Source organism: Callorhinus ursinus, unplaced genomic scaffold (assembly GCF_003265705.2).
Source record: "Callorhinus ursinus isolate GAN/ISIS: 27379988/994484 unplaced genomic scaffold, GSC_fseal_2.0 scaffold14, whole genome shotgun sequence".
In the NCBI taxonomy this organism is placed as follows: Eukaryota; Metazoa; Chordata; class Mammalia; order Carnivora; family Otariidae; genus Callorhinus; species Callorhinus ursinus.
Window position 1 is genome coordinate 39919158 of NW_027397076.1, and position 26125 is coordinate 39945282.

Genomic DNA, 26125 nt, shown 5'->3' on the forward strand with positions numbered 1-26125 from the left:
CAGATATTAATGAGGTTTTATTTTATGCAAAAAAGTATTAATGGGGTCACAAGTGAAAAATGAGTTTGGTTTCAATGCTTTCTCGGGGAGGGGGTAGATACAGGCTCATGTGAATGACTATTTCTTTGTAACAAACTATCTCATCACTTAAATATTTGTAGAGCATTAGGATGCACCCTTTATTCTGCTCTGGACTCTCCATCTCCAGTCTGTTTGCTTTGGTGGCTGAGCCAGTCTCTCTAACATACACACGTCCGGTGCACCACGTACTCCATTCAGACCCTGCATCATCTTGCTCTGTCATGGAGAGAGGGGGCCTCTTCTGCCCTCTTCCTCTAGAGCAGAGGGTCAGAAGTACCTGACTCAGCTTCTCCAACTGTGCTGAATGGTACACAGGGTATACAGGGAAGAAGAGTCCCAGGACTGTTCTCTAGACATTCGAATTTTAACTCCTTCTTCATTGGAAGGCTTATATGAGGGCATACATCACACTTGGAAATTAGGTAAAGCCCTTCATTATGCTGCAAACTGTCTAGGAAGAATTACCTGTTTAGTTCACTGGTGTTCAGAAAGGCCAGGTTAGAAACAAAATCCCAAGAATATGAGGAAGCCTGACTAGATTCCTAAGATATTACCACATTCTTTAGCTATCAAGAGAGGTAGGGGAGCAAAGGTGACAGCCTTCCATAGCCAAATTCTAAGACTCAACCAGCAGGTGGGCTCAAAGGATTAACAGGGTATATAGTGAACAGTACCTGAAGTCCCATGTGTTTGAGAGGTTAAGAGGAGTTTTTGCAAGAGTCTAGAAGTGAATATGGAAACTTCTACCAGGCAGTATATCATGTCCTGCCACTGGTGAAATTCCTCAAATCTCTTTTATATACTGAATTCTAGCCTATTCACAGGGGAAAGGATCTGGTAGGCATAAAAACCAAAACTACCCACCAAGGAGTTTAACTTTACGTGATTGATTTCATCCACTCTTTTCATTATAAGTATTTTTAAAAGATTTTTAAAAATAATGTATTTTATGGGGTGGTGGGGAGGGGCAGAGGGAGAGGGAAAGAGAGCCTCAAGCAGACTCTACACTCAGCACAGAACCCCACACTGGGCTGGATCTCACCACCGAGATCATGACCTGAGCCGGAACCAAGCATCAACGCCCAACCGAATGCACCACGCAGGTGCCCCTCATTATTTTCCAAGTGTTTTAAAATGTAGACTTTATTTTTATTCAGGGATGGTGAGGCCACCAGATCAGAAGCAAAGGCCATTGAAAAGACAGTTTGTTACCCACACTGCCCAAGAGGAGGGGGCAGGCTACTCCACGGGGGAGGGGTACATGGGGAAGCACCAGAGTAGATGGGGAGGCAGAGGGCGCGGGGCAATGCTGTGGTTTCCACAGGAAGGAATGTGCGAGGGAGGGTAAGCAGGTTTAGGACTGGCTAGGTTGAGTAAGTTTGGCGGGCTCTGGGGAATAGGGACTATTCTCAGTTGTCTGGTACACCACACCATAAAGTGTGGTGATCAGGGAAGGGGGAGAGTGACCTTGAACATGAAAGCCCGATAAAGGATGCAGTTGGCGGTATGGGTCTGGATTGGTTGGTCTGCACACAAAAGGCATACTTGTGAGCATGACCTATTTCCATGAATTGGCTAACCTTGGGGGTAGCAGTCCCTCCAAGGTCAGCAAGGCCCCAAGACATCAAAGCATCCAATAAAGAAACCAGAAAACATGGTTATTACAAGGTCCAGCAGTGCTGCACACTTGGTGACATCTGGAGCCGTTGACGAAGCTAACGGGATAAGGACACAGGCTCATTTCGTTCTGTCACCGACTCAGACAAGCAAATCTTGCGGCTGGAGCCAAAGTCCGTTAGTAGAGCTAGATCATTGTCCCTCCATGACTGAGAGAAGCAGTGCAGCTCCTGGCTGGGGCATGTGAAGACCTGTCTTTTGAGCTGTCTACCAGAGGCCTGCAAGTTGCCTCTCCTGGCGATTCTAAAGTATGAGGCCAGTGTGACGACACTACCATTGGGAGAGACACCTGACAGGAAAACAAAGTGCCCGAGCGCTTGTCAAAGTCCCTTCAGCGGCAGAGGCGGCTTCTCAGGCCCCTGACAGCACCGGCTTTACTGTGCACTCATCCGGTGAACAGAATCAGGGCCGCGCCAGCCAACACTGGAATGGTATGGCTCGCTCTGGTTTGCCGGCCCCCAACGACTTGCAGGTAATCCGGCTCCTGCGTAGGACGCCCATGTGGATGACAGGAAGTACAGGTCAGGTCGATTTGCGTACCTAGTCTGTTAGGCAATGACAGTTCTCATTGCAAATTCATGTATTTGCCTTCCTTTCTTTTAAAAAGAGATCTTTTTTCGAAGTGCTTTATGTTAATTATAATATAGAGACAAAAGTAAAACAGTTGGTAGCACAAAGAGATCATATATATGAAAAAAGCTCCATAAATTGCCTATTACTATGCAGAAGTAATACTCCTCTTTGTCACTGACACGGGGAAGGAAAAAAACCTCGGTATTTCCGTGAGGTGCGGACAAGTCACTAGCTGTGGCCTTCTAGTTGGTTCACCAAGAAGAGGGCTTCCTTCTTAATAAATTGCCCAGCAGGAACATTATACAGCCTTGAAAATCAACTTGCCAATTACTGCAACACACACACACCAGTGTTCTAAATGCCTCTCACCTCAAAGAGAACTCAGCTTCAAGAGTGCAATGTCTAGCTATGTCAATTAGAATAATTTCTGGCTGTTACACAAATGCTGGCACAGAAAAATAAAAGTTGCAAACTTTCCCCAACCCAAATCAGAATCTGCTTCCAAAAAGGCTTTTCTTTCTCAGCGATAGTTTCCCTTTATGAATTAAGAAAAAAAAAAAAGAAAAAAGTGCAATATGGCTGTAATATTAAAAGTTAAATCTTTAAAGTGAACCCACAAGGGGTAAGAAGCTAAAATCCTGAGTATTTGGTATAGTTCTAAGTTTTATATGACATAAGGAAAAGTAGGAGCAGAAAGTAACTGATCATGCTTTCTCTTTGCTAATACAGTAGATATGCACATAACGTTGCTTGTTAATTAAATGATCAAATCAGACTATTTCTAGAAACTGAAAGTGTTTTGGATTAGATAAACCAAGCCCATTCGATTTAAATCTTTCTTAAGTAATCTACTCGTTAAAGAGCTTCACAATTACACTGGGAAACCCTCAGATCTGCCAGAGCAAATCTGGTTTTGTGAGAACCCCAAACATTTCGTGTTACTATGGTTTGTCGAGAGTCAAAATGATCTTCCATGTTCATTAACAAAATTCGTTCATTCTTGCAGCACTGAATGGTTGCTTGTTGTTAAGGGGGAAAAAAAAAGTGAGACACAGAGTTATGATAAAATATTTTCCTACCTTGTAGTCATATATTCAGCTCTATGACCTGCAGAAAAAAAAATTAAAATAAGTAAATGGAATGGAATCGGTGGAATGCACTTGGTAATCTTTTGTATCACCTGTCCCTTACTTTAAGATGCTGAGTTTATAATAACTTACACATTTTATGGTGGAAAGCATGAGGATAGCATATCATGATAGACAAATAATTCGAAGTAAACATTTTGTAAAACTTATACTTAAAATTTAATAAATCCTATAGATCGGAGGAGAAACATGTTTCACTTGGCAATCTGAGGCAGGAATATTTGTTATTCAGAAAACATGAAACAGCTGCTTGATCTTAACTGTAAGGTTAACAAAGAAATACAGATAAAACACATCGAAGATTTGGATGTTAGTTATTTCCTTTGTCTTGATAGATACTTGGGTTAGAAGGTGGTCAGATAGGGTGGGAAAACTCAATTTCCTTTATATTAAGTTGGTGTTCTTTCTGTAATATGCAGTCAGGTGAGAAGTTGCATTTTATAATCAGAAATGACACTGGCAGGTATTAAGACAAGGATGTTAAATTATGCTACATTCTACAACCTGTAAGCTGATAGCCTTTCAGAGTTCCCTGTCATTTAAAACATGAGTTTCTTATATCTTCGGGCTTCTTGACTGGTTTTAAACATTGGCTCTGTATTTTCGTAGTGCTCCTACAATCTGTGCTAATTCCAAGTGTGAATGTGTCTGTGGTTGCTGTCTGCTCTTTCTCACATTTCGGGTGGAGCTGTGGGAGCGGTGTGGAAGAGAGAACCATTCCACCGGTTTGTCTGCAAAATGACGATGTGCTCCTGAAAAAGCCTGAAGTTACAGCTAGCAGAGAAGGCTCACGCTGCAGCACCAACAGGTACGTCCAGCCCATCCTATCAGTGATTCTGATTTGTGGGATGAGGCCAGTATAACATCTGTAGACAGAGCTGGCTTGTTGGAAATGGTGAATGAACGCTCCAAGGCAACAGAGTCTTTTACTCTATTACCTGCTTTTGAAGAATAAGAAACAAAGGATTTGATTAATGTTCTATTTGTTAAGGGGGGGGGGTAATATCAGTTAATATGAGAGAAAATACCTTCCTCAACCCAGACTCAGGCCACTGTAGGTCTACTAGAATCAGTGCTGGGCCCTGACTCAGACTGGGGCTGGGAGGAAAGGGGAAAAATCTGGTTTCCCCCACTACCCAGTTCTGTATATCCTTTAACTCTAACTCCCTTTTTTCTTCTGGCCTTTTGCTATTTTGTGGGACAAGAAAAAGGAGAAGGTGGACAGAGAACTCCAGAATAATTTCTAGCTATTTTAAGTGGGAGAGATGGTCTCCTAGAAAGTGGTGTCTTCCAGGATATCCTTCAGCAGGAAGCTGGCTGTACATGGTTAAAGCACAGAGACAAGTCAGGGCTGGAGATTAAGATTTGACAGTCACCACCATTTAGGTTGTTCTGGGGCCACAGGACCTAGCTGAGAGCACGCAGGGTGAGTCAGGAGAATGAGCAAAAGGTTCTCTGAGGACAGAGAAACTAGCAGGCTTGTGCTGTACTGTATTCTGTCATGCTGCATACTTTATTCTTACAGAAGTATGACACAAAATATACTACTAACAACAATAAAAATAGCAATGATGTCCAACACTTGGACACTGTTCTAAGCACCTTCTATACATTAACTCACAATTTTCACAAAACCTTATAAAGCAGGTACTGTTATTTTTATTTTATTTTATGGAAGAGACCGAGCATATAGGAGGCAAGTTACTGTGACTTGCTCAAGGTCACACTGTTAGTATGTGATGCATCTGGCCCTAGGGTCCAGGTTTTTTTTTTTCCCATAAATATACAAATCTTTTTTATTTTTTAAATTTAAATTCAAGTTAGTTAATATATGGTGTAATACTGGTTTCAGGAGAATTTAGTGATTCATCACTTACAATTAACACCCAGTGCTCACCCCAACAAGTGCCCTCCTTAATGCCCATCACCCATTTAGCCCATCCCCCACCCACCTCCCCTCCAGCAACCCTCAGTTTGTTCTCTATAGTTAAGAGTCTCCTATGGTTTCCCTTCCTCTTTTTTTATCTTATTTTATTTTTCCTTCCCTTCCCCTATGTTCATCTGTTTTGTTTCTTAAATTCCACATATGAGTGATATCAGATGATATTTGTCTCTTTGACTGACTTATTTTGCTTAGCATAATACCCTCTCGTTCCATCCACATTGTTGCAAATGGCAGGTTTTCATTCTTATTGATGGCTGAGTAATATGCCACTGCATATATATACCACATCTTTATCCATTCATCGGTTAATGGACATTTGGGCTCTTTCCCAATAAATAACTGGGCTCTTTCCCAATAAAATAATTTGGCTATTGTTGATAATGCTGCTATAAACACTGGGGTACATGTGCCCCTTCAAATCAACATTTTTGTATCCTTTGGATAAATATCTAATAGTGCAATTTCTGGGTCTTTGGGTAGCTCTATTTTTAACTTTTTGAGGAACCTCCCTACTGTTTTCCAGAGTGGATGCACCAGTTTGCATTCCCACTAATAGTGCAAAAGGGTTCCCCTCTCTCTGCATCCTTACCAACATCTGCTGTTTACTGTTGATGTCATCCTTTCTGACAAGTGGTAGGTTTTGATTTGTATTTCCCCGATGCACAGTGATACTGAACATTTTTTCATGTGTCTGTTAGCCACTTGTATGTCTTCTTTGGAGAAATGTCTGTTCATGTCTTCTGTCCATTTCTTAACTGATTATTTATTTTTTGGATGTTGATTTTGATGATTTTTTTTTAAAGATTTTATTTGTTTATTTGACAGAGAGAGACAGCGAGAGAGGGAACACAAGCAGGGGGAGTGGGAGAGGGAGAAGCAGGCTTCCCACTGAGCAGGGAGCCCAAAGTGGGGCTCAATCCCAGGACCCTGGGACCATGACCTGAGCCGAAGGCAGACACTTAATGACTGAGCCACCCAGGTGCCCCAATTTTGATGAGTTCTTTACAGATTCTGGATATTAGTCCTTTATCTGATATGTCATTTGCAAATATCTTCTCCCATTCCATAGGCTGCATTTTCGTTTTGTTGATTGTTTCCTTTGCGTACAGAAGCTTTTTATCCTGATGAAGTCCCAACAGTTCATTTTTGCCTTTGTTTCCCTTGCCTCTGGAGATGTGTCTAGCAAGAAGTTGCTGAGGTCAGGGTCAAAGAGGTTGCTGCCTGTGTTGTTCTTTAGGATTTTGACGGTCTTCTGTTTCACATTTAGTTCTTTCATTCACTTTGAATTTATTTTTGTGTATGGTGTAAGAAGGTGGTCCAGTTTCATTCTTCTGCATGTCACTGTCCAGTTTCCCCAACACCATTTGTTGAAGAGACTGTCTTTTTTCGATTGGATATCCTTTCCTGCTTTGTTGAAGATTAGTTGACTATATATTTATGGATCCATTTCTGGGTTCTCTATTCTGTTCCACTGACCTATGTGTCTGTTTTTGTGCCAGTACCATATTGTCTTGATGATTTCAGCTTGTAATACAGCTTGAAGTCTGGGATTGTGATGCCTTCCTCTTTGCTTTTCTTTTTCAACATTATTTTGGCTATTTGGGGTCTTGTGTGGTTCCATACAAATTTTAGGATTGTTTGTTCTAGTTCTGTGAAAAATGTTGGTGCTATTTTGATCAAGTTTGTTTTAATTCTAGACCTGAGCTCCCAAGTAATATATCATAAAAATATAAGTCTTATTCCCCAGCAAATACTTTGAAAGATCCTAAAAAGAAGGGTAGGGATTATGGCTTATGCTTCTGTCTCCCCCATATGGATAAAATCAAATACAAAATGCTAAAGATGTACTTGATTATATAACACACATTAAGTTAAAATTATATAACACACATTAAGTTAAAATTTTAAAAGTCCTGGGGCGCCTGGCTGGCTTGGTCAGTAGAGGGTGCCACTCTTGATCTCGGGGTTGTAAGTGTGAGCCCCATGCTGGGTGTAGAGATTACTTAAAAATAAAATCTTTAAAAAATAAAATAAAATTTAAAGTATCTACAAAATTAAACCGGATAATTGAGGTTAATCACTTTCAAGGGATTCAATGATAAAGACACTAATAACTCCTTAGAAATGAAATGTTTTCTATAACTTTGAAGTTTTGCTACTTTTGTTAAAATATCCCAAGCAAAGATTCTCTAGATTTAGAAAAAGATCACATATTAAATGGCTTAAAATCATTTTGCTCCATCCATCCATGGTTAATAGTATGAGATAAAAAATTAAAAACCTATAAAAGATACATTTTGATTAATGAGCCAAGAGCAAGCTTCTCAAGAACTATCATTCATAGTATAACTGCCACCACCACATCCATTGTTTTGTTCAGCTAATAGTACTGAGTGTGCCTCAACTGATGAATGAGGTTTTATTTTTTAATCAGTATCATCATTAATAGATCAATAACACACAAGCTTAGAAGAATCTGCTTCCCCGAGAAATGTGAAAGCTTCCAGCGGTTTGAGGATTAGATTTCAATCACTTTCTTTGGAAGGCTATTTAATTATTAAAAACAACAGACAATTTCTTCCCTCACCCCCCTCCCCATCCCACAATATAAGCCATTTGGAGGCAAAAAATGACTCATGATCCAGGATTATCTTATTCTTGCTACAAACACCCACTTTGACTACTCCGATCATTTCACTTGAGAATTAAGAAGTGAATTATTTTTCACACTCAAATGTATTTTACCACCACAGACTAAAAGGGAAAACCAAAATACAGTGTGGTGGCAATCTGAGATTTAAAAAAAAAAAACAAAAACCCAACTAGATGAAATATTTAAAATGTGCACAGCTCAAACTGGACAGAGGCACCTGGAATTGGGTCCCTAATGAATGACTGATAAGGACTCCTGGCATTACTTTTCAGTCCTTTTTCTTCCTTAAGAATACATTGCTTTTCTAAAAAACATAATTATTCACAATCAGCTTCTCTTTTGGAAAGTATGTTTGTGCTCCTACTCAGAGACAGACAATGGATTCAATGACGATAAGCCATTTAATTTCTTTGTCAGAAACCTTATGCCCAGGACTAGAAACAATCTAACATGGAACTCTGCTTCCAGTGTCAGATTATCTGTGTTTAGTGAAAACTGCACTGATATTTACAACCCCCCCCTTAACTCCAAATGTTGCACATAAAGAAGCCAGTGTGAACATGAAGGCTCCTTATTAAAAGAAAAAGAAACAATTTCAGTGCCTCAGTTTTACTGATGTAGATCTCATTTACTGTGTTGATGTAACTTCTCCAAATGAAAAACAAATGACATCACTTTATAATGGTGTTGCTGAAGGATGATGAAGGTGATGACTTTGGTCTTAACAACTCATTATGTGTTTCTTTTTATTTCAACAGTTTTCAGAGATGTGGAATTCTGAATTTTGACAGTGCGCCTTTAAGAGCCCAATCTTAGTTGCTTCACAATGTTGTAAATCAAAGGACTTACTGGGCCTCTGGTAGGCTGCCAAAAGCAAGCGGTAAGACAGGCCAAACACATGTCTGTAGTTACAGTTTCAGCTGTGTACGATCAACTGCTAAATCCCTGGGTTAGGCCCTATTTGTTTTACTACGAAGGCAGTTTTTGCAGCAGTGAGTCTAGTATAATTCAGAGATGTGATCTCTCTATAAAAGTCATGACTGTCCCCAAACACACCATTGAATCCTGTGCTACTAACCTTATTTCACCAAGCCCAGACTTGGATTCCTTCAGAAGGACTCCCCATTGGATTATCTCATTGTGGGACAGGCACCATGAACTTTCCTGTCTCTTTTGGTTTAAGCCTATTAACTCGAACAGGGCTTGCATGGAAAGCCAGCAGGCTCACAAGGGTCGAGCTAGAAGGTGGGGGCAGGCTCAGCCTTTCTCGGGGCAACGCTGCCAGCATGAAGCCCAGGCAGTGCCCAGTGTGTGGTGTGCTGCCAAGCCTGCACGTGGGGCAGGGCCGGGGGGCCGGAAGGTTCGCAGCGTGTGGGCAGAGCCTAGCGTGTCTGAGAACCATCTAGTTTCTGAATAAATCCAATCTGGTGAAGGCCTGGTACCCCTGAACCCAGCTTGTGTCACTATGATACTGAAACCCAGTGAGAGAAATTCCAAGATAAAGAAACCCTGGCTCAGAGTTCCCAAGGTACAATACAGCTTTACACAGTACAGCAGCTGACGACGGGATCTGGCATGTGGGTTCAGTAAGTGGGCTAAAATAGAGCCCTGTCCAATAATGCCATATAAAATCATATGAACCGCTGGGGTTTTCTCTCTGGGAGACGTCAGGGAATCTATGTAGAATGAGTATCATAAAAGTTTCAGAATGGGACCCCAAGCGAATTAACACATGTGTCTGCACGCATGCCAAGAATGAATTCACCCACTACTTAATTGCCTCCAACTCACGATTTCTAACGTGGTATCCAGTCCTGTAGGGAAGGGCTTTGTGCCAGTAAGCATTTGTCAAAACACTTAATGATAATTTATGCTTTGGGACCAGCACCTGACCTTGGGGGCATTGCTGAAATATCAGGCATTTTGTGGTAGGTGGAAAAAATGGATCTTACATGATACTATGAAGGAGAAAAGAAAAAAAACTGGGACATGATTGCTGAGGTAAGACAACTATTCAAAGGAAAAAAAAAGGCTTTTTTAAAAAAAGTTCCAACCTCCATTATAGAAGAGTTGAAAACCTTGTGCAGGGCTACCCTTCACTTAGATTTCCCAACTGTTAACATTTTGCCATATGGGCCTTATTTCCTTTTCTCTCCCTCTCTATCTTTTCTCTTGGATCGACTGAAAGTAACTTGCAGATATTATGATACTTAGGAAACATTTTTTTTTAACTTCAATTATGATTTTCATTTTCTTAATATTGCCACTTTAAAAAAAAGATTTTTATTTATTTATTTGACACAGAGAGAGAGAGAGAGCATGAGCAGGGGGAGCGACAGGCAGAGTGAGAGGGAGAAGCAGGCTCCCTGCTGAGGGGAGGGATCTGACCGGAGCTAAAGGCAGACGCTTAACCGACTGAGCCACCCAGGCGCCCCTTAGCAAACATTTCTTAAGAATGAGAATCTTCTCCTTCATAATCATACCACCGTCATATCTCAGAAAATGAATTCAATAATGTCATTTAATATGCAGTCTGTCTATATTTAAATTTCCCCAGTTGTCCTTAAAATGCCTTTTGTAACTCGCTTTTTGGATTCAAAATCTAATGAAAGTTCACATATTGTCTTTGGTTATTTTATTTAAGACACTTCCTAGTAGTTTAAATGTTAATTCTTTTTCTAAATGAAATCAGCCTTTTATCTTAGAATCTGGCATCCTATCTGTAATACATGGAGCCTTAGGTCATGATGACCTTTCTCCAAGTGCTCATTCCCTGAGGATACTGTGTCCTTTGGAGGAAACCAGGAGATAAGGTGATGAAAAAAACCGCCTTGTCTGTAGGAAGGTTCTAGAATGGTAGGGGACAAGAGTTTAGGTCAAAGGGCAGCAATCTCTTTTTGGCCTGAGTTACACACCTCTCTCCCCTCATTTCCCACTCCCATCTGTATTCTCTTTCACTTTTTATAACTTCTGGCAAGATCTAGTGTGAATAAAAGATAAAGTTACAGACTATGAGGCACTTAAAAAAGGGACTTTGCTTGTATTTATTTTTTTCCTTTTAAATTTCAAGAAGATTAAAAGAGAAAGGGTAACATTTACACAGTCCCTTTTAAACTATAATCCTTTTTTCCCCATTGTTTTTCTCATCTGTAAAAATGGGGAAAGTTATAGCCCAGCTCAATATATAGTTTAGAACAATGGCTAGCACAGAAAAAGCCCTATAGAAGTGATAGCTCTTCTTGTGTTATTATTATTAGCTACAGCAGTATATTTCATTAGATTTTTTTTCTCAAGTAAAATCAATGTCTGTGGAAAGAAAAAAAAGAAAAGTCGCCCAAACTGGTTTAACTGGTTCCTAGAGTTCACGAAGGCATTAGATGTGACAACAAATACTGGCCCACTAAACCAAAGGGGGTGGAGCTGGAAGGCTGGACAGGTCCCAGAGGGTAAGGAAGCAGTGGCTGGGTGGTCAGCAGGTGGGCGCAGGTGCAGCTCCGCCCAGTCTTCTCCCCATTAGGGGCACCAGGTGTTAGGAGCACCAGGCTGGGCAGAGCGTTGCTCAGGAGCTCTGGGCTGGCTTTTCAGCCCTCCCCAGATTGCACTATTCCTCCTCAAGGTTAGCACCAAGTTAGAGTTCCAGGGAGAACCTGATTATTACACGGTTACAGCAAAAGCCCAATCTAAACAGTGTTCTCTGCTTCTTAAAACAAATCCACAACTCACACTCTTCATGGAATATCTATGTGACACAATACAAAAACCATGTCATCCTCCCCGTCTGCTTCAAATAACTGACCTTCTCCAAGGGTCCTCTGCAACAAGTCATGTTTGGCTTGAAGTTTTGTGATGAGATTACTACCTTCCAAATATTCTCTGAGTTTCTGCAAAAGAAAAGATTCATTTTTAACTTAAAAAAATATATTTCATGTCAAGGAACTTCCTGCAGGGTATCTAAAATCCAGCCACTTTTATCTGCTAGATTCTAGAACCTTGCTACTCCGAGTACAGTCTGATGCAGACCAGCATTATCTGCCATCATCTGGGAGCCTATCAGGGATGCAGACTCCCAGGTACCTCCTTCCCAAGACCTACTGGAATCAGAACCTGCATGTTAACAAGCTCTCCTGGTGAAATGTATGTACATTAAAGTTTAAAAGTGGTCTTAGAGCAGCCCTCTTTAAATCTGAGGAACTTTTACAAAAGTACTAACTCCTAAATCCTATCTCAGACCCAAGAGAATTGGGAACTCCGAGGGCAGACAGTAGTCTGTAGTTTAATAAAGAACCCAGGTGATTCCAATCCAACTCTAGAAGCTGTGTTTGGGGACCCCAGATCTGAGCCCCAAGAGCGTCTGGGAAGTGACAGACGTACCATGAAGTAGAACTGCTCCGTCTCCTGCTGGTTTGCTCTTCTCTTGGCAATGCTGGGCTTACTCAGGTAGGTCTCGGAGACCGTGGACTTCACAGACTCTGTGGAACGGCTGTGCTGGAAGCATTCAGAGACATCGTAGTCCTCGATGGTGACCATATCTTGTATGGTCTGCAACGTGGCTTCGGTTGTTTTCTTAACCTGGGGACAGGAACACATTTCTCCTGTTACCACATGATTTTGTGGATCCCACACTCAGAATCTACTCTGTCAGGCAGAGGTGAAGACATATGCCTTGCCCCAAGAAGAGGAGAGAGAGACAGGTAAACATCACCCACTACCACCAATAAGAAGAGAGGCTCTCTTTAATATCATTCTCAAGAGGATATTTCTGTGTATTTGGATCCTTATAAATCTCATGTATATCACTGGGTACTCTTCTCAGTTTATTTATTTAAAAGATTTTATTTATTTATTTGACAGAGAGAGAGAGAACACAAGCAGGGGGAGAGGAGAGAGAGAAGCAGGCTCCCTACTGAGCAATGAGCCTGATGTGGGGTTTGATCCCAGGACCCTGGGATCATGAGCTGAGCTGAAGGCAGACGCTTAACCAACTGAGCCACCCAGGCACCACTCAATTATACTTTTTAAAGTAACTTTTTAAAATTGGAAGTTAAACTACACACAAAAAATACACATACCATAAGTATATAGCTTGATGAATGATCAGAGTGAACACACTTACGTGACCACCACTCAGATCAAGAAATATGGTACGTTACAAATCCTTGTACTTCTCCTAATTACCACACACTCCTTTCTCTTTCCCAAAGGCAGCCATTATCCTGATGTCTAACATCATGTGTTAGTTTTAGCCTTTTTGTGCTTCATATACATGGAATCCTGCAGCATGTATGATTTTTGTCTTGTTTCTGTTGTTCAACTTCATGTAGTAAGATTTATTCATTTCTTGGGAGTACAGTAGTTCATTGCTGAATATTCATTGTAGGAATACATCGTAATCCATCCCTTTTACTGTTGATACTCACTTATTTCTAGTTTTGGGCCACTGAAAATACTGCCATGAATACATGTCTAGCATACATGAGCAGAATTGCTGCTTATAGGGTTTGCCAGACTGTTTTCCAAAATTATTGTTCTGATTTGTATTCCCACTAGCAAAGTAAGAGAGTTCCTGCTACTCTACATCAAGAGTTTGTATTATCAGTTTTTAAAATTTAAACCATTGTGCTGGGGTGTGTGTACTGGTATCTTACTGTGGTTTTAATATGCATTCCTTTGATGCCTGAGATTGAGCTCATTATAATACATTTAAGATAATTTGGGTTTCCTCTCTTGGAAATACTTTGGTTAAATCTCTTGCTCAATTTTCCACTGGGTTATGAGTTTTTTTCTTATTTGTAGACATGGATATGAGTCTTTCGTTAGTTATATGTGTTGCAAATATCTTTTCCCACTCTGCTCTGGCTTTTCACTCTAGTATCTAGATGAACTGTCTCTAATTTTAATGTAATTGATTTACCAGTCCCTTCCTTTATGATTAGTACTTTTTGGGTCCTATTTAAGAAATATTTTCCTATCTCAGAGCCATAAAGATACTCTTCTATGTTATCTTCTAGGAGCTTTTTATCTTCTACATTTATCTTGCACAATTAGGTCATATTCTACCTTTGCTCAAAGTCTAGTGTAAATCGGTAGCTTTATCCTTTTTCCAATGTACAGAATTTAGAGCACCTTAACTTCATTTACTTATTTATATGCTATTTTTTATAATGTATTATAATAGAATATGTATGTAAATATTAACATATATTTAAATACATCAGTTGTTATATATAGTCAGTATTCATTTTGCTTTATCCATATATTAGTTACATTATTTGACCTCCTTTCCTTATATTTTTAAGAGTAACTCCCTGCCTTTAGAAATTCCTTTTAGCATGAGTCTGCTGGTGGTGAACTCTTTTTTTGTTGACTAGAAAATGTCTTTTATTTCACTTTCATTTATGAAAGTATTTTTCCCTGGTTGGCAGTTTATTTTCTTTCTTTCTTTTTTTTTGTTTAAAGATTTTAGTTATGGGCGCCTGGGTGGCTCAGTTGGTTAAGCGACTGCCTTTGGCTCAGGTCATGATCCTGGAGTCCCGGGATCGAGTCCCACGTTGGGCTCCCTGCTCAGTGGGAGTCTGCTTCTCCCTCTGACCCTCTTCCCTCTCGTGCTCTCTATCTCTCATTCTCTCTCTCTCAAATAAATAACTAAAATCTTTAAAAAAAAATAAAGATTTTAGTTATTTATTTGACAGAGAGAGAGAGAGAGGCAGTCTCCCTGCTGAGCAGGGAGCCCGATGAGGGGCTCGAACCCAGGACGCTGGGATGATGACCTGAGCTTAAGGCAGATGCTTAACGACTGAGCCACCCAGGAGCCCCTATTTTCTTTCAATACATTGAAGATAATCACTATATTTTCTTGCTTCTATGTTCCTGTTGAATGAGAAGTTTGCTGTGAGTCTATTGCCACTTTGCTTGCTTCTCCAGCTGCTTTTAAAGTTTTCTACATTAAAAAAAATTTTTTTTATTTATTTGAGAGAGAGCACAAGCGGGGGGAGGGGCCTAGGGAGAAGGAGAAGCAGATTCCCTGCTGAGTAGCCCGACTCGGGCTGATCCCAGGACCCTGGGATCATGACCTGAGTCAAAGGCAGATGCTCAACCAACTGAGCCACCTAGGCTCAGTTTTATTTTATTTATTTTTATTGTTTTACCATGATGTGTTTATATAAGGATTTAAAAAAATATATTCTACCTGGATTTTTTTGGACTTCTTGAATTGTGTGATATTTTTCATAAACTCTAATAAATTTTCAGCTTTTATCTCTGTAAATATTATCTCCTTTTCTATTGTCTTCCTTTCTGGGAGTTTAATTAGTATGCTAAACATCACTGTGTTCTCTATATCTGTTACCCTTCTCTTTGTATTTTTTTTTAAAGATTTTTATTTATTTATTTGAAAGAGAGTGAGCAAGTGCATGCATGAGTGCGGGGGAGGAGCAGAGGGAGAGGGACAAGCAGACTCCCCGCTGAGCAGGGAGCCCAACATGGGGCTCATTCCCAGGACTCTGAGATGATGACCTGAGCCAAAGTCAGATGCTTAACTGACTGTGCTACCCATGTGTTCCTTTCTTTGTATTTTCTTTCCTTTTGTTTTTCCATGCTGCATTTTGATTATTTTCTTCTGATTTGTCCTCCACTTTGATAATTCACTCGTCAGCTGTGTTGAATCTGATGTTAAAACCATCCAGATTTGTTAGCTTGGGGCACTGTAGTTCTCACTTTTAGAATCTCTATGAGGTACATTTTAAAATCTGTTATTTCACTGTTTGTAGGTTATGGTTCCCTACTGAAATCTAAGCTTGGCTTTTATCTCTTCGACCACAGTGAGTAGCTCTTTTACAGTTCATTTCTGATAATGTCAATATTTGGAGTTCCTGTGGGCATCTCTCTGTGATCTGACGTCTGTTTGCTGGATGTTTTGGTAGTTATCTGAAGTCTAGGGTGAGACTATCATCTTCTAGAGAGAATGTCTACTTATTTTTCAAGCTAATCAGGGAACTAATAGTTCTGAATCACTGGGTTTTATTTTTGTTCAAAATATTTGATGCTCTTCCTTTTGGCTACATATGGTTCTCTCTGCCATGGACTTCAGGCTTGGCCGGACACCTTGTTCAGGACAGTGAAATGTGAAATAATCAGCTGAGTGACTCAGTTCACTATTACAGGAAGTAGAAATAGTTTCAATTACTCTTTTCTTTTAATCAACAAACTACTGTTTAGGGAAGAAGTAATGGCAATCAGTGTTAGTTCTGATACTAAAAGAGATCATGTGATAAAATAAAACAAAAAAGTACAAAGAAAATTAACAAACTTAGTCATTATTGCTGGGGATGTACACAATGCAAAGGAGAGATATAACTGGAAAAAAGCATATTAAAGGTTATTTAAAAAAACAATACTGTAAGTGGTTACTTTAAGGAAGTCATGATTACATATTTATAGGCTGAATGAAAAGACTCACCACCCCAGAGGTGACATCAGCAAGACAGCAAAATAGGAGGTTCCCTTGTACATATTCCTCCCTGCCCCACTGCAACAGTAACCTGGCGGCCATCCACGGACAAAAGTGCATTTGTGGGAGCTTTGGGATGCAGGTTAAGGACTTGTAAAACCTTGGTGGAGCCCAGGACTGAGGAGGACCAATTTGAGAAAGCAGGCCTGGGCCCAGGTGGGAGGCTTGCCAACCCTGGTCCTGGCTACTGACCCAGAAATAGCCAGGTCCCCCTGGGGACTCCATTATGGTCCTATTTGGCTTTGGTCCTGTCACCAGAACTACCTGCCAAGGGACCCAAGAAGAATCGCATCTCCTTGGGCTTCAAGTAATAGGCCTGCTGACTGTGGTCCCAGCTATGGACAGTGAAGCAGCCCATGATGGGGTTCCAGTCCCTCTCCGCCCTGGTCATGGAGCAGTCTTCCATTAACAGGGACTTGCTAGAAGGCATGCTTCTCAGTGCTCCTGGAGGCAGACCTGTTGACCTCCATCTATCTGCAGATCTTGAAGTGGCCCTGTAACCTGGCTCCAGGTGGGAGACGTGTCTGTCCGTGCTCCTGGAGGCAGGCCTGCATACACCTTCGCCCAGGCTATGCATCCTGGGGTGGATCCGGGACAGGCACCAGCTCCCTTCAGCTGGGGTGCAGAGCCAATCCTACCTGTTAGGAACCTGTTCAGGAAACTGGTAGGTGTCACGCCCATTCAAGACCCTGGTAACAGACTATCTGTGGACTGACTGTGGGCCCTGAAGTGGACCCTTGTCCCAGCACCAGCCTTACTGCCCCAGGTCTTGGAGGCAGTACCATTTGCCCGGGGACCAGACAGGATCCACACCCAGCAGGTCCCACAGTAACAGGCCCCCAAACTGTGGACCCAGCAGCAGCCCTGTGATTTTTGTCATTGTCAACAACACCATTTTTTTTTTCCCTTTTCTCAACTTTCTTCTCTGAAGCAAGAGTGTCATGGTTAAATTTGGAATTGTCAGGAAGAATAAAGGATGTGACAGAAAACACCAGACAGGATGGCTGGGACTACATACTATCCCATGGGGTGTTCTCGACGAAGAATAACACCAGGTTCTGACACACAAGTCATGTTAATAAGCCACAAGGAGGGAATATAATGAGGCAACTATGAAACAGCTAATATGAGGCTTGTAATGACTCCCTATTAGCAGCAGGAAAATGCAGTTAGCTTTGGTAGGAGAGGCCAAAAACGTGACAAGAAATTTATGAAAAACCCGAAGAATGTACAGCACTGGAGGAGTGCCCAGGTGGCCGGGACTCTGCGCTGAGAATCAAAATGAACGACAGAAGAGGTGACTTCCGTGGGCTACTGCAGACTGGCTCATTTGCCTTTTTACTTACATGACACTATAACCATTGGAGGAAACAAAACAGTTGTTTTGATTTTATTCTCTGAACACACTGTATTAGTTTCCCAGGGCTGCCGTCACAAAGTACCACAGGCTGGGGGCTTCAGCAGCAGCAGTTTATTGTCCTACAGGTCAAAAGTCTGACATTAAGGTGCTGGTTCCTTCCTAGTGCCATGAGGGAAGGTCTGTTCCTGGCTTGCTGATGATCATCTTCTGTGTCTCTTCACACGGCCTTCTCTGTTTCTGTGTGAACATTTTCTCTTTATAAAAGGACACCAATCACACTGGATGAAGGCCCACTCTAATGACCTCACTTTAATTACCTCTGTGAAGACCCCTGTCTTCAAATAATGTCATATACTAAACTACTGGGGGTTAGTACTGCAGCATATAAATTTTGGGGGGACACAATCCAACCTCTAACACACATATTGTTTTATGACACTGTGCCTTGCACATTACACAGGCCTATTCATCCTTTAAGACTCATCAGCCCATCTGTGAAGATGACCCCCAGCTCTGCCTTCCCTTCCCCAACTATTTACTTCTTGCCATGACTGACCTCGGATGCATTTCAATGCAGCACTATATCATTTCAGATGGGTTAAAAATCACCAGAAAGAGACCAGACACACATGCACACACACAGAGAAACTGGATTAATGCCATAGTTAACCAGTCCAGGGTACAGAAACTTATTGCCAGCACAGGCCACAGAAGGCAGGAGCAGAAGCAGAGCATCTTGCCATGGCCTTCCCTCGTTCCTGGTACAGATGCCAGTGACCTTGCCTTTGCTGGGGAATGAGGTGAATGATGCCAATTCCATTTCTCACAAGGACCTGCCACACCGTTGAGAGGGCTATGTTGTCCATCTCCAGTGGGAGCAACTTGAGGTTAGAGACAGCTTATTAATCTTTGTATCTCTCATCACTAGCACAGTGCCTGGGACACAGGGGATTATCCAAAAGGTTCAGTGAATGAACGGTAGAGGTTGAAGTCATCCTCCTTTCAAATCCACAGATGTCAAAGAAACATTCAGCACACACCAACAACATGTGCTTGCTTTGCTGACAGCCATCCTGAGCTCCACCATTCTATTTAGGCTGCCCTATCCCATGACTCATTTTTAGACCCTTTCCAGAAACTCTCCTCACTCTGCTTGGTAGTCTTCTGGATCAAGTTGCTTCTGTCAGGGAGTTAAAGCTTATTTGAAACTATATATATATATATACATATATATATATATATATATATATGTATATATACACACACACAAACACACACACACACATACACATTTGGTATTCTTCTGGATCAAGTTGTTTCTGTCAGGGAGTTAAAGCTTATTTGAAACTACACACACACACACACACACACACACCATACACACTGCTTCTAAAAACACATGTTTTAAAAAAAAAAGTGTTTTTGTGAATGACAGTTGATCCTTGTTTTCAATTTTGGTCAAGATAATGCTATCATTTGACAGATAAATGGCAGTTATCTTTTACTTAGGTTCCTACTGTTAACCTCATCAATAGAAGGTTGCAGGCAAGTAAGAAATACTTAAAAAAAATACTTAAATAAGAAAAAATGAAGTTAAAGCCACAGAGAAGATCAAAAATAGTAATTATGATTAGGTAATTATCAAGCTCCACATCTTATACCAAGTCTTAGAAGAATCTGACAATACCCCTAAGGGTTTGATCGCTGATTTCCATGACTTGGCAGTCAGTGGTATTATGGGATGTTTTGGGGGGCAACGTGATTTTTCTACAAGGTATAACCAAAATCTCTCTTACTTCTCTCAAGTACCCAGGCCATGAAAACTGTTTCAAATGTTTACATAAAATCTTGTTCATTACGGCTGAAAATACCCTGTGTAAGGAATATATTTTTGGAACAGTCTATGAATTACTCCCTAGTAAACTGTCAGTTAAAGCTTTTAAGTAAAGACAGGAAAATTTATACGGGGTTGTCAGTTCATTAAACAGTGTTGCAAATTAATTGAGGAATCACAGGCTCCTCTCTCTTCCATTCCCTTCAGGGGGATAAATCTATAACTTAAGAGAAACTCATTTTATACATGAAGTTTTAGTCATGGCACAGAAGTGATCACTTATGAAAACTCTTATCTTCTGGACCAAATGTGGGGACAAATCTACTTGGGGCAAATGGGGCAAACTACTTAAAACTAAGGCTGTACTAAAAATATGAAAAGCATAATTGCTCTACTAAGACAATTCCTTCTCCTTTTCTTTGGCTGTGTCTAGATAAAGGGCGGAAAGAGGAACTCTAAGAAAAGGGAACTGTAGTCTATGGGAATTACTCCAGAGCTAGCTTGGAAAGAAAGGAGCAGAGGGAATGACCCCCATGCTGAAATCCCTGAAACAAAGATTAAAAGTGAACTTGAAGAATGTGTGCAAGACTGTGCAACATTAGATTGAAACAAGCTTAGAGAATATTTATAGTGTGAAAGGTATCAATGATTATTTAGATGTAGGTTGCTTTGAAAGTGTTTAAGAAAAAGAAAACAAAAAAAAAATGAGGATAAAGTTGTGTGGGCAGCAGGCTCTGCTCCAATTCTATGCGTACAACCCACAGTGGGCACTAATAAATATTTGTTGGTGGGCCGACAGGAGGTTGAAATCATTACGACTGAAGTACCAGTGATGCAAGTGTGCAGCATACTGAAACTGAAAGCTCATTCTGAAAGGCCTAACAGGCAAATGTGAAGTTGTGAGGAGACAACAATCCATTATAAATCTGTATCCACCCCAAATTCGATGAAGCCCTTCTCGACACTTCATTTAGCTTTTACCATGTGCCAGTATACTGAGGCCGTTTCACAAATGCTTACTGCTCTCTTTGTTCTAAGGCCGGTGCTGCAAACTCATATATCCTCAAGGGCCAAGGAAGTAGTGACAATAAGGCAAGTGGGCTGAGTGGGGAGCATGGCAAACAGGAAGCACATGCTCTCTGTCTAAACGGAGCATCTCAGCTCCAGCCAGTTATTGTCCTGCAGAAATGCAGGTCTAGTATGATCAGACTTTCTAATTGTTTAGAAACTAGAAACAGATAGTTTTATTCAAAACTTCTAATTTTTAAATGACAGCAACTAATTTTTAAAAATCAAGCACTGTAAAGCAAACAAAATTTGTCCATGGCCTGTAGGCTCTTAGCATGGAAATTCCCTTCTAAAAAGGCTTCCTACAGTTTCAAATGGTGCCCATTATTTGTAGTTGTGTAAGATTTGGTGAAGAGGTTCATATTCTATTTAGCTGCACTGTCCATGCTTTTTGTAAACTTGGATGAGATTCTCTTTCAACTTTTATCTTTTCACTGGGCAGTCATAATTATTTTTAGTTAAATGAACTCTTTCCAGTGATTTTTGGACTTTGTGTATTTCTGTTTGTGCAGAGGCAGAGAATTATACATGTTTCTTTACTTGTATATTTTGGTTTGAGAGCAATGTGTCAATTTTTTGACCTCTATCAGTGGAGGATCAGAGGCAAATTCTTTATTTATGGTAGAGAAGAGTGCTATAAAGGACTCCAAATCAGGAATGATTGCTATTTTGTTCCCAAGTTACGTCCCTTACTTTTTGCATTATATAAATGACTTGTTATAGTCTGGCCCTCACCCAAGACAGATGCGAACTATGACATTCATCACTGTACTCCCTACACCTGGCAAAATATGTGGAACGTAGAAGCTGATGAACAAATATTTATTGTACTGAAATGAGCTGACTCACAGTGTCAAAATCCCTTAAGTTGGCTCTCAAAGTCTCTTGTCATCTGACTTCAGCTTCACCTTTGACTTAGCCTCAAGGAGAGACTGGATGATGACCAAATTCCTCTGGGAAACCAAGGTTCTTCCAGGGCATTTTGAAATATATTGAAACAACTTTCCCCTCTTCTCTATCAATGGAAATCTACTGATTGTCAAAAATCCAATTTAAGGGGTGCCTGGGTGGCTCAGTCGTTAAGCGTCTGCCTTCAGCTTGGGTCGTGATCCCGGGGTCCTGGGATCGAGCCCCACATCGGGCTCCCTGCTCAGCGGGAAGCCTGCTTCTCCCTCTCCCACTCCCCCTGCTTGTGTTCCCTCTCTCGCTGTGTCTCTCTCTGTCAAATAAAATCTTAAAAACAAAAAAATCCAATTTAAATCTTCCTTTCATTGGAAATCCCATTCTATGACAGTGCATTTGTCCCATACCCAGCAGATCATAAACCACCAGTCATGCTCACTGGAAACATCAGGACAATCTAATTCATTTGTTTCTATGATAAATGCTTTTAACCCTCAGAAAGCACTGCTTGCCACTATTAGTTTATAAGGACCCTGTGCTTCTCTACATTCTGCTCAAAAGGGAAAACATTAAGGGTCAAAACCTCAAAGGCCTGCAGAGGCCAGACAGGCAAGAGAAATGGAATAGTCCAATGTAAGAAAACTGGGAGTTGAATGACTATGGCAAAGTGGAATTCAAATACACCAGCTCTTCCCTTCATGAGGCAATGCAGGGTTAGCGTCGCCAGACTTGCTCATTTTCAACAGGCCAAAAACGTGGGAGCCAAACCAAACAGGTCTGTGGGCTGCCAGTTTTGACCTTGTGAAGAACACATTATTTTCCTAGAGTTTAGAGACTGTTTCCAAGTAAAACAGGAGAATGCACACACACACACACACACACACACACACAAATTGGAAGTCACTAGATGTACAAACTGTAGATCTATTAGGATCCAGTAAACTGCATCAGGCAAGTATTTTGTGATGCCTCGCCAAAACCCCAAGCTCAAAAACACCTCCAGAAGAGCAATAGCTTTCCTTTGGAAAGGCTCATCTGTGAGATTTTACACAGCGACTGAAGCCTTAATCACATGGTTGCATCTTAAATACATGTGTGAATAAGGGCTGGTTTGGTTCTGTTAGAAGGAATGGAAGACAGAAAGCTGCAAGGGATTTTGACCAAACTAGACTGGTCTAGAAACATTATCACTGTTTCTTAACAGAATCAAATATATGTTCACAGAGTTCATAACATCCCATGAGATTAAAATAAAAGAGGGTATCAAAGTGCATTCTGGTAATTCATTTCAAGATGAATTATTGTTATTGTTTTCTTTTGTCTCTAGAAATACATATTTCTGGTGGAGTTGTCAGTCAAAGGGCTCTATGCATGAGCACAATATCTAAGCTGATCCATGAAAGAATCCCATTTCCTGTATGTAATGGCTGGTCCAGAAGTATCCATGATTGAAGTAAGGCCAATAAAGGATCCTAGTTCAGAGATAAGGACCCTGGGATGGGGTGAGATGGCAAGTTATAGGGACCATGTAGTTTGGGCTATCCCAGTATGAGGGAAAACAACTACCAACACATGTGAAGATACAACTTCAAAATGATGGAGAGATTCCTGATAATATCATCAGAATACAGATTCCATCATGCCTGAGGTTATGCAAACATTGACCAGTAAGTAAACTTTCTAACTTGAGTTTAGTTTGATTTGGGTTCCTGTAGGTGATGACTGAGAGCCTTAGAAACATTTGTGGTTCATATTTTAAGGAGAACGTGGATCCAATTAAATTAATTTCAGAAATAGGCAGCTGAACTGTATGACTGCTTTCTGGCTCAACATATATTTATAATTCACATTTTATGTTCTATCCACGTAAAGCCACTAATATCAGCAAATAAACAGTTTCCTATTCTCATTCAAGTACTATTTTAAAATATGATTTCTGTACTAATTGGATCAGTAATGCCATGTTTAGTACCAAAAATCTAAAGAATACAAAAAAGCAAAGAAATTACTAATTTCAGAAGTTAGGATTAAATTAACATGTCAGTCAAGTTTTATTTCCACACTTGTGTATTCTTGGACACATATGTTGAATTTGATCATTTATGGGAACTATTTTCAGTATGAATTATAAATTTAAAAATAAAATGTGTGTTTATGTGTGTATGTAGTAAATCCCTGGTAAAGGATTCATCTCTGGTAGAATACAGAATCTTTGCATTTATCTTCGACAAGGGGTATTTTAGGAACCATGATTTAGCTGAAAACGCATGATGAAGAGATTGCATTTGGAATGTTAAATATGCCTAGGTCATGTGACAATGTCTTCCAGTGTATGTTAGAATTCAGATGACTTGCAGGGCAGAAAGCATGCTCACCTCCTCATTCTCGATTTTGAGCGTGGCCAGTCGGGACTGCAGCTGCTGGTACCTGAGCATGAGCTCGGCCTGGACCGGCTGCTGGGCGCTGACCTGACACACCTGGGGGGAATCAGAAACCGCAGTTACAACAGGGCCACCAAGCTGGCCTCCAGAGGCACAGGTTTCCTACTTAGATGCTGCATGAGTCACACGGATCCCCTCAAGATTCCAATGACATCTTTACTTTTAACAGCCACCTCAAAGCTTCAGTGTTAAATACGGACATGCTACATAAGGGGCAAGGGCAGAACGCAGCTGCATGGCCTGGACACGACGGGGAAGACAGCAGCTGCAGGAAGCTCCGCGGCATCTAAGAACGGGCCAGTTGCTGGAGAGGGAGCTCTGATGCTGATGTCTCACTGGTAGGATTTGGGATGATTAAGGGGCAGAGGGCAGAGTGCAAAGGAGGGCCCACATGAACCACAGAGGCAAAAGTAGGGGAGACAGGAGAGCCTACTGGCTGCAGTCAGATAGGTGACCGGGGTAGGTTACTAACCCTCAGCTTCCTTCTCTGTGAAATGGGGATACCAAGATTTCCTACACCGTGGGGTCCTTGTGGGGATGAAGTGAGTTCATGCACAGAAAGCACTTAGAACACTGCCTGGCACAGAGGAAAGACTCAGAAAATGTAACCATTGGCATCTTTCAACCATGGCTTGCCTTCCCAATATCAGCCAAATCGTGTGACTCACCATGAATGTGAAGAGGTCACTTCTTGTAATCTGATCTCAGTTACGGTTAAGGTCAAAATTAGAGCCTTTTAATTATATTAGTTATATTAAAATTGCACCAGAAACAAAGTTTCTTTTCATGTTCCTTGTCATAGAAATGCTCTCGGCAGATGGGGGTTTCCTTTTATGGAGTCCCCAGAACATCACCGAGATTATTGCTCCGTAGCAGAACTTGCTATAAAAAGGGGGCAACAGACTCACTTTATTAAAAATAATAGTAAAAAAAAGAGGGGGGGAAACTAACCCAATTGAAATCACTTATCTGTGATATTTTATCATTCTATGTTTGACATATCCATAACTGAAAAATTGTAACAGTAATCATTTGGTTTTGGAAACATAACTCTGGGTGGGATAAGACATCTGTCTCTCAAATTCATGTGCTATCGGCATAAAAACCGCTCACCATTTCTCATCGAGTAATTTATCAGATCAAGCAAATATAAAATTGGGTTAGAAATACAGCAGGCACACACATATCTTATAAATCTTAACACTAGGTGTCTCAGAAAAAAGTATGACATTAAAGAAATCTGTCATTGCTATTTTATCTATTTTTAAAAACATACTGTCACCACAATAAGCTAACATTGAGTTTTTAATCTATGAGTATTGTTTTGCACAGCTAGAAGACCAAGTGCTATACAGTGTACTCATTAATTGGTTCTTCTTGTTTTCCCGGCTGCAGACGATAAAATATACCACTGCAACTCATACACAGCTTAGATGGATTTTCTTCCTTGGGTAAAATAGGACAGAAAGCTAAATTCATATAAAGAACCTAAGATATATCATTTCTAATGCTCATTTTACCAGTTTGGAGACAATCTGAGTCTTAAAAAATGTTCTGCATTTTCCCCCCTCTCTCCCGTGCTCCTGTCATTTACAATTATTTTTCTTTATTGGGATCTTTAAATGAAGATTACAAGAAGTCTTCAGAGAGATTCTGTTGGGCCAGCAAAATGTTTCATTTTGAATTTAAATTTGAATGTCTAGAGGTGGAGGAAGGACTAACTATCCTGAGACTGTGTACTGCTTACAAACAACTGAGTTTGTACATAGGTTTGGCCTCTGTAGGCATCTGAGTGCTCGACCCTTGCTTTAAAAGGTGGTTGTGGGGGGGGGGGGGGGGGGGGGGGGGGAAGGTGGAAGTGGCTGATCTTAGGATATAACTAGCTAAGATCCCAAACAAAGGCAGGAGAGAGAACACAACTGGGAATTCTGACAAC

At 40.8% G+C, this 26125-nt stretch overlaps 1 protein-coding gene across 8 annotated transcripts in view; it reads right to left on the reverse strand.

Moving 5' to 3' along the window:
- SRGAP1 (SLIT-ROBO Rho GTPase activating protein 1) overlaps nucleotides 1–26125 on the reverse strand; it is a 268505-nt gene that overhangs the window by 46104 nt on the left and 196276 nt on the right. For all 8 annotated transcript variants that reach the window (XR_012380756.1, XR_012380755.1, XM_025883134.2 and 5 more), the window contains exons 8-11: nucleotides 24124–24225; nucleotides 12449–12646; nucleotides 11874–11958; nucleotides 3411–3438 (exon numbers count right to left, since the gene is read on the reverse strand). Coding sequence is in view for 6 of the 8 variants with exons in the window: in XM_025883134.2 (XP_025738919.1) it covers nucleotides 3411–3438; nucleotides 11874–11958; nucleotides 12449–12646; nucleotides 24124–24225 (413 nt within the window). In the remaining 2 variants the exon portion in view is untranslated. The remainder of the gene's footprint in view (nucleotides 1–3410; nucleotides 3439–11873; nucleotides 11959–12448; nucleotides 12647–24123; nucleotides 24226–26125) is intronic.